This window comes from Equus quagga, chromosome 11, assembly GCF_021613505.1.
Source record: "Equus quagga isolate Etosha38 chromosome 11, UCLA_HA_Equagga_1.0, whole genome shotgun sequence".
Classification (NCBI taxonomy): domain Eukaryota; kingdom Metazoa; phylum Chordata; class Mammalia; order Perissodactyla; family Equidae; genus Equus; species Equus quagga.
In genome coordinates this window covers 97,826,490-97,839,115 of record NC_060277.1, presented here as the reverse complement: position 1 = coordinate 97,839,115, position 12,626 = coordinate 97,826,490, and the positions used below count along the sequence as shown (strand labels likewise).

At 55.9% G+C, this 12,626-nt stretch overlaps 1 protein-coding gene across 1 annotated transcript; it reads left to right on the top strand.

The window, feature by feature from the left end:
* Positions 1–10,736, top strand: KIF18B (kinesin family member 18B). The gene is made up of 15 exons (XM_046676182.1): positions 1–319; positions 968–1,125; positions 1,477–1,581; positions 1,783–1,893; positions 1,974–2,171; positions 2,308–2,484; positions 3,206–3,280; positions 3,432–3,532; positions 3,951–4,128; positions 4,471–4,598; positions 7,163–7,368; positions 7,650–8,175; positions 9,109–9,198; positions 9,696–9,796; positions 10,010–10,736. The coding sequence occupies exons 1-15, from the start codon at positions 1–3 to the stop codon at positions 10,114–10,116; spliced, it is 2,580 nt and encodes an 859-aa protein (XP_046532138.1). The 3' UTR covers positions 10,117–10,736.
* The last annotated feature ends 1,890 nt before the right edge of the window (positions 10,737–12,626 follow it).

Here is a 12,626-nt window from a genome sequence, read left to right as displayed (position 1 = left end):
ATGGTGATGGCGGTGGAGGACAGTGTGGTGCGGGTGGTGGTGCGAGTGCGGCCCCCGACGTTGCGGGAGCTGGAGAGTCAGCGGCAGCCTGTGGTTCAGGTGGTAGACGAACGGGTCCTGGTGTTCGACCCTGAGGAGCCCGATGGGGGCCTCCCTGGCCTGAAGTGGGGCAGCACCCATGACGGCCCCAAGAAGAAAGGCAAAGACCTGACGTTTGTCTTTGACCGGGTCTTCGGTGAGGCGGCCACCCAACAGGACGTGTTCCAGCACACCACCCACAGCATCCTGGACAGCTTTCTCCAAGGCTACAACTGCTCAGGTGAGAACCCCCGGTGAGGAGGACGGGCCCTGATTGGCAGCGGCCTTTCCTCCCTGCCTCCTAAGCGCTTCATGTGTCATATGATGGATGCCCACCTCCCTCCCCCTCAGCTGGGCAGGCACTTGCTGAGGAGGACTCTGGCCCTTGCGTTCTCTGTGGGTCCCCCATTTGTTCTTCTCCTGTGTGTAAGGCACTCTACTGGGCCCTGGGATATAGTAGCAGACCAGCCAGACATGGTTCCTATCCTTTTGATGCTTACATTCTAGAGAGGGGAGAAGTCACTAATCACGAAGTCACACCCGCAAGTGTGTGGCTGTGAACTAAGGTAGGTGACATAAGGGGAAGAGGGCCTTCAACAGAAGAAGCCACCTAGACTGGAGAAGGCTTCCCTGAGGAGGGGATCAGTCCCCACTGCAGTGGAGACCCCTTTACCCTTGAATCCACAGGCCTATAGGAGAGCCAGGACATACACACAGAGAACATGGGGGCTGCGAGTGGGTAGGAGCAGGGGAACTGTGCACATCAAGGCAAAACAAAGGAGCTGGGGGAGGAGGGCAGGGCCAAGCCGGTGGACATGAACTGGGGGAGCCCCTAGAGAAGGCAGATCTGGCCCTGCCACCACCCTACTCCCTACTCTGTCCTCTGTAGTGTTTGCCTATGGGGCCACCGGGGCTGGGAAGACACACACCATGCTGGGAAGAGAGGGAGACCCTGGCATCATGTACCTGACCACCATGGAGCTGTACAGGCGACTGGAGGCCCGCCAGGAGGAGAAGCAATTCGAGGTGCTCATCAGCTACCAGGAGGTATGGCGTTCCTCCCTCAGGACTGGCGGTTCCATCCCTCGTTCATCCCTCTCACCTGAAGGGGGAGTGGAGTGGAGTGGAGTGAGCAGGTCGGGGAGAGGGTGGTAGGAAGCGGGCGATGGGGGCTTGGTGAGAGCTCAGAGGGCAGTTACAGCTCGGGGAGAGACTGCCTGCGAACTAAGCCGGCCCGTCCTGCTCCTGTCCTTTCATGTCATCCGGCAAAGTGCTGCTCATGGCGTGGCATCTTGTCATGCTTCCCCTGCCCAGCCACTCAGCCCTCCTCCAGCCTCCAGGGGAGCTTTCCTGACGGGTCCCCTCCCTCAGGTCTCTCCCTTCTTCCTTTTTCCTCAGGTGTACAATGAGCAGATCCACGACCTCTTGGAGCCCAAGGGGCCCCTTGCCATCCGTGAGGACCCCGACAAGGGGGTGGTGGTGCAAGGACTTTCCTTCCACCAGGTGTGGGATTGGGCTCGGGTGGCACAAGCAGCCCCATTGGTCCTCTGGGGTTCCTTCACCAGGCAGGTTGAGGATGCCCTGGATCCCATGGTGGTGGCGGTAGCAAGAGGGTGACATGGGTTCTGGCGAGCAGCCCTCCTGTTATGGGAAAAGTCCTGGTTGGGGAGACCACAGTCCCTTTCCTGGGCATCTCTTCTATAGCCAGCCTCAGCTGAGCAGCTGCTGGAGATGCTGACAAGGGGGAACCGTAACCGCAAGCAGCACCCCACTGATGCCAACGCTACTTCCTCCCGTTCCCATGCCATCTTCCAGGTGAGAGGGGTCACAGGTCAGAGCCTGCAGCCTGGCCTCCTGATGCCTGGTGCCCCCTCACCCCTGCCGTCTGCCCCCAGGTCTTTGTGAAGCAGCAGGACCGGGTTCCAGGTCTGACCCAGGCCCTTCAGGTGGCCAAGATGAGCCTGATTGACCTGGCTGGTTCAGAGCGGGCATCCAGCACCCAGGCGAAGGGGGAGCGGCTGCGGGAGGGTGCCAACATCAACCGCTCTCTGCTGGCCCTCATCAATGTCCTCAACGCCCTGGCTGACGCAAAGGTAGAGCTGCACAGACCTAGGGTCCTCCCCAGGACAGCGCCTGAGGGCCTAAAGCCAAGGGTCCCTTCCTCCAGCCCTGGGCCAAAGGCTGCCGGGGCCCAGCCACCTCAGCCCACACCCTCTTGCTGTCCCCCAGGGCCGCAAGTCCCATGTGCCCTACCGGGACAGCAAACTGACCCGCCTGCTCAAGGACTCCATCGGAGGCAACTGCCGCACAGTGATGATCGCCGCCATCAGCCCCTCCAGCCTGGCCTACGAGGACACTTACAACACCCTCAAGTATGCCGACCGGGCCAAGGAGATCAAACTCTCGGTGCGTGCCAGCCAGGAATGGCCAGCCTGGTGTTGGGGAGCCCCCAGGCTGGGGGTGAGGCGGACAAGACCCACACAGCTTCCTATGGTACCTGGAGAAAGTATTCCCCCAAAGTGGAGGGAAGAAGTTCCCTAGCCTCTGTCTTCAGGGAAATTCTTTGTGGTAGAAGTGACACAGTCCCCATCCTTGGGAAGACCCCAGTTGGGAGAGAGGCAGGACAGTCTCTCTCCAAGACTTGAAAAAAGAGTAAAATGTCACAGCACTGGGATGACCAAGGCAGAATCATCTCAAGAGGGAGGCAAGGGGAGCAGGTGGCCAAGTGTCAGCCAGTGATCTTCTTCAGACTTGTTTTTAGCGGCAGGACCCTGTTTTCAACCAAACAACACAAACGTCAACATATAACACAGATAAAAGTGGAGTTGCTGTGGTTTCTCCTGCCGCCTCCAGGCAGCCCTGGCGCTCCTGGAGCTGCTGCTGAGAAGCCCTGGCCTGGCGAGAGTGTATTGGTCAGGCAGTCAGTGGTCTTGGGCTCAAAAGTGTCCTCCTGCCTCTTGCTGTGGCCTCAGGCAAGCCGCTGAGCTTCCCGGGTCTGTTTCCCCAGTGGTGAGGGGAGTCTCGGGAACGTGAGTGAGGCGTCTAGCGTGGGGCCTGGCCGTTAGAAGTGGCTGCCAAAAGCTGCTGTAACGAACAAACCAATCCCTCCCCTGTGCCCCCACCTCAGCTGAAGAGCAACGTGATCAGCCTGGACTGTCACATCAGCCAGTACGCCACCATCTGCCAGCAGCTCCAGGCTGAGGTGAGGAACTTGCCTGAGGAGCTTGACCAGGAGGCCTGGAGGGCACCCAGGCTCGGGGGCAGGAGAGCAGGAGACAAGAGCGCTGGGGTGTGGCCGGGGCCCTGTGCCCACCCCTCGCCTCCTACGCTCACCTGGGCTGCTTCGGTTCCAGGTGGCCGCCCTGAGGGAGAAGCTCCGAGTGTATGAGGCAGGAGCCCAGGCTCCACAGCAGGACCTCCCACAGTCCCCCACGGCGGGCCCTCCACAACCACTGTGAGTTCTGCTGTCCATACCTGCCCCCTCCTTCAGCTCGGCAGAGAAAGCCCCCCCTTCTCCAGCTCCTGCAGGGCTAGGCCTCCTTGCTTCTCTTCTGACACCTAGGGCTAGAGGTCCCCACCTGGTGTCCAGAACACTGATTGCTCTGTGTCAAATGAGTAAATGACACCCAGACCATAGAAGCAGCATCTACTATTCAAAAGAAGGTGCTGTTAAGGGGAGGGTGTCATTGTTTCCTAAACCAGGAAATCCCTGACTCCTCCCACCCTCAGCTACTGCCCACTAGTTACCCAAGCCTCCATCCCTTACGGGCTCTATGCCACTTGGTGCCACAGAGATCCTGCCCCCTCCCTGCTCTCCCTACGTGCCCCTGTTCCCACCTCTCAAACCCTCATTTTCCCCTTGGCGTTCCCAGTGCTCCCCCACCATCCCACCTTCCCAGCCAGCCCTGCACCCCAGAGCTCCACCCAGGGTCTGCAGTCCTTCAGGAGGAGAGCCTGGGGAAAGAGCCCCAGCTGGAGAGGGTCATGGAAGAGAACTCTTCAGACCAGGAGCAGCCCCTGGAGGACAAGGACGAAGGCTCAGCCCAGGAGGTAGGACTTGGAGCTGATAGAATATTGGAGGAAATGCCTCTCCCCAGCTGATAGAGTCCCTTCAGTCCCGGGTTCTCTAGCTGGATGTCATTAGGAGGCTCTCAGATCCTGTGCAGGAAGGAAAACTCAGGTCCTGTGTGTCTGGAAGTGAGGAGCATGTGTGTTACCAGAAGAGGAGCAGGGAGGGAGGAGGAGACTGGGAGAGAAAGTCTCTTAGAGGACCTGGTCGACCCAGGAGCCATCATTCCTACTCTTGGAGGAGGGAAAGATTTTAAGAGCTGCTTACGGAGGGAGGCAGGCCACACTAGACCCTCCATCTCTCTGTGACTCTCTTTCTCTTAGGTCCCAATCCAGGTGCCAGAGCAGAACCTTAGACACCCACCACCAGGGTCCCCTGGCCTGACCCTGCAGCCTAAGCCAGATGCGGGACGCCTCTCACCACAGAACCCAAGCAGGGACCATTCTAAGCAGTAGGTGTCTTCTTGCTCTTCTCTGGAGCCAAGAAGGGAGGTGATGGGTGCCAGCCCCCTGGGGTGGGAGTTGGTGTTAATTACGCCACAAAAGCTCTGCTTCTGCCCTAGCTGAGTCGTCTTTTTTCATCAATGTCCCTTATCTGCTTTCAACAACTTGATGTTATCAGCTACTCTGTTTACTTATCATCATCTCTATTTATTCTTCCATGTAGCTGGCAGCCCAACAGGAGGGAAGCCAGGCACCACATTCCATCCAGACAGCTGGCACGCACCGAGTTAGGGTAGGGCCGCCTGAGCTCTCGCTCTGCTTTGCAGGCTGAGGAAGGGACAGCCTTCCTGAGTCAGGTGTTTAGTGTGTCTCCTCGTCCACAGACTGACTGTGGCTATTCTTCTCAGAAGGAAATACAAAACACCACCCAAAGCCAAAGAGAGCTGGGTTTTGGACCATTCTTTCTGTGCTTAATAGAGAGGTGCTGCTAGTATTTTTTTCCCTCGGCCTCCAGAACATAAATCCCCTGCCACTTAGCTTTGCTCCTGCCAGCCCCTGTCCACCCTCCGCAGCACGCTTCACACTAGGCAATGTATTTAAAGCTTCCAGACAGAAGGGCCTGTTTAATTTTATTTCTTGTTGGGGAGTGTCTGTTCCCGAGTCAGCAAAAATGCTGCAGCCTGAATAATCAGCGGCTCATTATCTGTTTCCTGCTGCCGACTCCCGGGGGCCCTGGAGTGGCAAGGATGCACTGGCAGGATGTCCCCTTGGCCTCCAGGGCTCCCACCGATGACTCAGGGTCTCTGCCTGGTGTCCCCCATTGTGAGCAGAGAGGACACCAGGGTTCTCATTTCTGCTTTGCCTCTGGTTTTGTGGTCTCTGACAAGTTGCTTCAACCTTGGCTATGATTTGGGGAATCATAGTCCTTATTCTTCCTACTTCTTAGAGCTAATAATAGATACTAATGAAAATGTGACAGAAGACCCCATGTAACAGGGGCTGCAGAACATTCTAGATCATCTCCATACTTGGAAACACCCTAACAACCAGATAATCGAATATAATTTCTCTTTGGCTTTAGACTTTAGAATCTTAGACCACCAGGGCACTGAGTAGATCTTAGATTTTCCGGTTCAGTGGTTTTTCAGAATTTTTTTAGCTGCAAAGTCCTTTCTTCAAATGAAATCTCATGCTGGAGTCTAATTTGTAGAACAGACACAGCAGAGCTGCTTCATTTATAATGTCCTCTGATGGATTTCTTGAAATCTAATTTGAAAACCCCTGATATAGACCAACTCCTCATTTGTTAGATGGGGTACTGAGGCATTTGCCCAGGGCCACACAGTGAGAGGGATGGGACCAGACCTGGGTCATCTGACATCCAGGCCAATGCATTTCTCCCCAAACACCCACTCCTCTCAGTAGTCTAATCTTATAACGTGTGGTTCAGGCGGATATAGAATGAGTTTCTGCTGTGTCCTTTTTAAATTATATCCTGCCTTCTTTGAAGAAGGCCTGGAGGCTGCTTTATAAAATGAGTTGGGGTTCCCTGAGGCCGGAGGAGGGGTTGAGAGATGTCCGGGCAGGTAGCGCTACTTGAGGATAAATTATTGGCTATGAACAATTCCCACCAAGATAATTGTGTTTATTCTTTTATCATAGGTGTGCCTTACAGAAGGTAAATTTGCTTTATTAGAATCTGAATTTACAACATCAGGAATCTCATTACTCTCATAATTTCCTTTAAATAGCCCTCAGTGTATATGAAGTACACGTTGATTCGTACATACTCTTTCAGGATCCCAACCATTAAATAGAAAGCGCAGACTGAATGCATTTTTGAGGTCCCCTCAGAACCAAGATCAGCACGGCCTGTCTTATTTATTCTCCTCTTTTCCTAACAAGGTAGATGGTATTATTTCCATTTTACGGGAAACCATAGTTAGCCAACCTCATAGTGCTTAGCATATGCCAGGTACTCTTCAAACACTTTATACATAAAATATCTCATCTTGCCAACAACCCTATGAGGTGGGCGCATTTGTCCTCCCCATTTTAAGGATGTGGAGACTGAGGGTCAGCAATGATCTGAGATCACACAGCTGGGAAGTGGGAGCTGGGGTTTGAGCAGGCAGTCTGACTTGAGCCTGGCTCTTTCCTGCTAGCTTACATTGCCCCTCGGGTAAATGGACTTTCTCAGGATCACAGCCCTAGTAGGTAGGTGGCAGAGCTGAGAGGAAACTCAGACCTTCTGAGTCCAAGGCCACTTAGCCCCATTTCCCTATTTCCCAGGTCACTGTCTCCCTCAGGGGGCATGTTTAGTGGTGAAGCCTCCTACCATTACCTGTGACTATCTCCACCTGCCTTGGTCTTGAGCAAGGTTGTGGCAGAGTAGGAGCCACAGCTGAGACGGTGGTGAGGCCAGCCAGCCAGGCTGGGGCAAGGCAGGAGGGAGCCGGGGGCCAGCCCACGTGTGCTCCTCACCACACCTGGAGCAGTGGGGCCATGTGCAAGGCAGAGGGGCCTGGCCCACCCTGTCTGAGTAGGGTGGGGATCCCCTTCCCTGTTCCAGGTTGGCCCTGAAGGTGCTGTGCCTGGCCCAGCGGCAGTACTCCCTGCTCCAAGCGGCCAACCTCCTGACCCCTGACGTGATTGCAGAGTTTGAGGCTCTGCAGCAGCTGGTGCAAGAGGAGAAAGCTGAGCCTGGACCAGAGGCCTCGGAGACTCCTGGCCCAGCCAGGGGGCCACCTCCCGCTCAGGAGCTGTGTTCAGAGTCAAGTGAGTCTCACCCCTGCTCTGCCTGTGCCCATCAGTGCCGTCTCCAAGGCCCAGCTGGTGCTGAGGGATGGCCGGGTCCTCGGATGCTGGGTTATGCCATGGTTGGAGGCTGGGCCCTGGGATCATGGACTTGTGCACACAGAGAAGCCCCAGGAGTCCCAGCAGACCTGAGGAGTTAGGGCTCCTGCATGTCTCCAGTGTCTCTCTCCCCAAACTAGAAATTCTCCTTCCTTCTGGCCAGTCCCTGATCTCCCCTTAACACCCTGCTTCTCTGTGCCCAGAGTCTCCCGGATACTCTGGCCCCGTGACCCGGACCATGGCAAGGCAACTGAGTGGCCTCATGCACACTCTGGGGGTCCCACCTGGGCCTCACCGTACCCCAGCCCAGGCATCTCAGTGGCCCAGGGAGAAGAAGAGGAAGAGACCAAGCCCCTTGGAGCCAGACAGCCCCCCGGCCCCAAAGCCAGGGAGCAAGCACCAGCGCCAGTCCTTCCTGCCCTGCCTGAGGAGGGGGTCCTTGCCTGAGGCTCAGCCTTCATTCGGGACCACCACCCCCAAAGGAGAAAGGGCCTCCTCCCCCTGCCACTCCCCTCGCTTCTGCCCAGCCACGGTCATCAAAAGCCGGGTGCCCCTGGGCCCTTCTGCCATGCAGAACTGCTCCACCCCTCTGGCCCTGCCCACTCAGGACCTCAATGCCACCTTTGATCTCTCTGAGGAGCCCCCTTCAAAGCTTGGTTTCCACGAATGCGTCGGCTGGGAGAATGTCCCCCAGGAGCTGAACAGGCTGGATCAGCCCTTCATCCCCAGGTGGGTCTCCCTTCCTGCCTCCCTCCCAGCAAGGGGTCAGGAGTCAGCGAGACAGAGGTGCTGGCCAGCACTTGCTGTCTCTTTCCCTTTGGTCTCATCGGTGGTGCTCCCCAGGCCCCAGAGGGCAGAATATACAGTTCCCATGGAGGCGGTGCTCCTCTCAGCGGCCCTGCCTTGTCTGTCCAAACTTCAAGGGCACCAGCTTCGTGCTGCTTTGTGGCACGCCCACGAGTAGCTGATGGGACCCCTCTTGAGGAGGGTTGGCAGGGAGCAGGAGTAACGAAGTGAGCCAGTCCTCTATTCCTCTGCATTGCTTGGGCCTTTGGCCCGGTCCAGTTCTGTGTCGCACTGGGAAATACCTGTTTCTGCCCCTTCCACCCCCAGATTTTACCCTCCAGCCCAGCATCTGGAACTGGGAGGGGGGGTGGTCCTCAGAAAATTTTATTCAGCATTTTTCAATGAGAAGATGAAGATCTCACCCTCGCCTTCCACCCATGGGGCAGGGTAGGGGAACAGCAACCGGCCCAGGACAGTCCAAGGCCAAGAACAAGTGCCAGACTGACCTGTACTTGTGAGGCCAAGGGTGGCAGGCTGCCCACCCTACCCCCTGCCCCTCCTACAGCCTGAACCACCTCTCAGTAACAAGCTCAGAGCTGGGCAGGTGGAAGGGTGAAATTGTTTGAACTCTAGTTCCCTGGATGCGCCAGAAACTGACATCTGGATGTTCTCCCAGAACAGGCCTGTCACTCAGCTGTCAGCCCAGGCTGAGTGAGGCAGGAGAGGAATCCACCTCTTAGGAGGAGGAAACCTCAGAGGTCATCTTGTCCAACCTCCCCGCCCTGCAAGCTGGGGGCTGGAGGGAGGAGACGCTGACTCCCTTTTCTGGTTTCCTGCTGATCTGCCTCCCTTTGCCTTCCTTCCTCCCTCCCGCAGTGGACGCATGCCTCTGTTCACCATGAAAGGCTCCAAGCCAACATCTTCCTTCCCTGGAACCTCAGCCCACAAGAAGAGGCGCTTTGTGAGGTGAGATGGGAGTGGTATCGGGGGGAGAGCTTTCGCCAGGGCAGTGCACACCCAGGCCAACTATAGGCCCCGGCTGTGTCTCTGGACCCCTTGCAGCCAGGTGCCGGGGGTCTTGTGAGCAGGGCCCACGTGTGGTTCTCTGACTGAGGTCCTCTTAGCCCTTGCTATTGCAGGATTACACTAGAGGTGACAGGGATCTCCCTCCTTTAGCTAAAGACCGCAGGCCCCCTCTCCGCGAGGGAGGCATTCAGTGTCCACTGGTTAATCTGGGGAATGGACTACCCATCCCCCCACCGCTACTTCCCTCCCACACCCCACTAAGCTCCCCTTCCCCCTACTCCTCCTCCTGCCCTCATATCTGACCTTGGAAGCTCTTGGTGCTCAGCCACCCCCTGCTCTCAAGGCGTGGCGTCTAGCTCTGTCCCCCGCACCCGGCACTGTGGTCCAGAGGCATGGCTGTGACCTTCCCACCTTCCTTCCTTCCTTCCATCCCTCAGTTCCTCAGTCTCCTGCTCACTAGGAGTTGCCCGGCGCCACAGCCGCATCGCCCGTCTGCCCGGCAGCACCTTGCGGCCAGCTGGGCCCCTGGCAATCCCAGGTGACTGGCAGTGGGGACAGGGATGGTCTGGGCCATGGTGGCAGATGAAGACAAGAAGTAGGTGGGGACAGGGTGGGCCAAGACCCAGGTGAGAGGAGTGCCTGGGGTACTTCTGAGCATCTCTGGGATCCTGATGAGAGAGGTGGGGGAGGGGAATGGTGGGACAGAGCCTCACTTTTCTCCTTCCTCCCTGCCTCCCCCATCTGGCTGCAGAGCCCCCCTCCAGCCCCCGCTGCCCTGGCAACCGGAGGAACCAGAAGGAACTGATGGGGGTTGGGGGAGCACTGTCAGCTGGGAGCTGCGTTGCCAAGGTGTCCTGATCACTGGCCCCTCTCGGACTCTGGAGTGGCCTGCACCCTGACTGGCCCCCCTCAGCTTGGAGCAATTTGTGCCAACACCCTCTTCCTTCATTAACACTCCTCCCTGAGCCATTCATTCTGCTACTCACCCTCGTCCTTAAACTCTTGTTACACTCAGCTTCTCAGCGTGTATATATTCATTTGTGGGTGTTAACGTGTTGCCATTTTAAAGGATGCTGCCATCTTTCCCCCCAGATTATAATGCCCTCTGTGCAGGCAGGTGGCTTTTGGGGGTTTTGTCCCTGCCCCTAGTCTCACACAAGGCTCAGTGCAATGACAGCCACTGCGCAGGGTAGGAAGGAGCCCCAGCACCAGGCCACAGTCCTGGCAATGGTGCAGACAATCAGTAGCGGTGCCTCGATTTCCAAGTGAAGACAGCTTTGTTGTTTTTACCCTGTTGTAAACAGGACACATTCAGTGTAAAAAGAAGTGTAAAGAAGAAAGGGAAGTTCAGTCTTAATGCTAGCCTGGATACAAGAGCTGTTAATACTTGGGTTTATATCCTCTGATCCTTTATTTCTGCATATTTACATATATATGTACATGTAGATATAGCTATATATTTTTATTATAATGATGAATAAACCATCTCCATCCTGGGTGTATGTTTCTCTCTGTACACTTGGGTGGGCTAGCATCACCTCCCCTTTCTCATCTTCCCACTCTTCCAGACCTCAAGAAACTTCCAAGTATAGAAAACACTCTCCCTCCGCCTCCTCCTGCAGCCTTAGGTCTGGCTGGGTGAACCCTGCTCCTTACTCTGCAGCCTCGTCCTCCACTAAGGGCCTCTGCTCCTCAGCATTGAAGAAGCTGTTGCGCCTGGAGGCCTGTTCCCTCCGCCGACAGCTTGGGCTGGGTTCTAGGAGTCCTGCCATCAAGGAGAGCATTTTAGTGGTCCCCAGGTCTTAGGTGAGGCTCCAGGCTAGGCCTCAACTGGCTTGAACCCAGAGCAAGCTTCCTCCCACTGGCTCTAAAAGCCCCACTTCCCACCGCATTCGTGGCCTTCCTCTCCATTGAGCTGGATTGTGACAGTTCCACACAAGTTTACCTCTGTCTCTCCAGGAAGACATGGCTGGCTGAATGAATGAATAGTGCAAACAAAATTACAGGAGACTGTGTTTAACTTGCTTCTGAAAACAAACATGTTAAAGGTATTTAGTACATTGTGAGTAGTCTGTAAATAATGCTGCTGATTTCAAATGAGTCCTCGCTGCTCTGGGGGAGCTGTCTCCTCCTCCGCCTGACGAGCCCCTCCCCGCTCAGCTTCAACTTCTTTTTGGAGGAATGGAGAGGAGAAAGCACAGAGGAGCACTGAGTTCCTCCCGGCTGCAGGCTTCTCACGAAACTTCACAATCTTATAAGGTATAATGAGGGAATAGACTCAAAAAGGTTAATAAAATGTGCCTGGAGTCAGACAGCAAGTGGCAGCACCAGGATTCAGACCAGGGTCTGCTTCTTTGCATGACACCGAGTTGCTTCCCTTTAGAAGTGAACAGACATCGTTTCTTTCCGCATGCCTGGGGTTGCCTCCTCTCCAATTAATCTTAATGAGTTTTTTCCCCCGTGTACCATGATTCCCACAGAAGCACTCACAGCTTCTCATGTGTAGCCCCCAGCGGCCTGGCGTGGTGCCTTGACCTTAGGAGGCCTCACTGAGTGCTGGTTGGATTCAAATTGAATGACCTCCTCATTTCCTGGGGCCCTCCCATACATTATCTCATTTGATTGTCACCATCAACCTGCAAGTGAGGAAGCAGCGGGCACAGGGCACGGCAGCTGGTAACTAGGGCCAGGAGGGCAAGCTTCGGACAACAGAGTCCACTGCACGAGGCAGAATTCGCTTGGGCTGGGGGCAGCTTGCAAGAGGAAGAGGTCACTCTTGACAAGGATGTTCTGCAGCTGGCCATTCGCTCAGCAAACATTTGTGGCTCTGTGGTGCAAAATGTGCTCTCTGGTGACCCATTAAATGTACAAGGACTCTGCCGATGGAGTTATGCACGTGTAGCTCCTGCCCTCAATCACAGGAGGCCGGGCTGAGAGTGCTCACTGCATGGTGTCCCACTTGCCGGGAGGCAGCCTGGCTGGTCTGAGCTTCTCAGGGAGCTGGCGGAGGCGGAGGGTGGCAGCAAGCTGACAGCCAGCTCCCAGCTGACCTCTGGGCAGCGAGGAGGCTCTGAGATTGGATTGTTCTTACGTAAAGAGAGTCATCCACGAGACACAGCAATCGATGGCTCGCCCGTCCACTGCGGGCCCAACCTGATCTAAGGCACCTTTCCCTGCGTCACCCCACCTCTTCCACCTTGGGGATCTGTGCAGAGACCCTCACTCCACTTTTAGGAGTTTAGAAGTATTCTCTTCCTAGACCCTTTTCACCCACCTCAGACCCCTCAGTTCATATCTAGACCCTGCCCTGGGCACAAATTCCTGCCCAGTTCAGAGAACCAGGCTCAGTGCCAGGAGCTGCAGACACA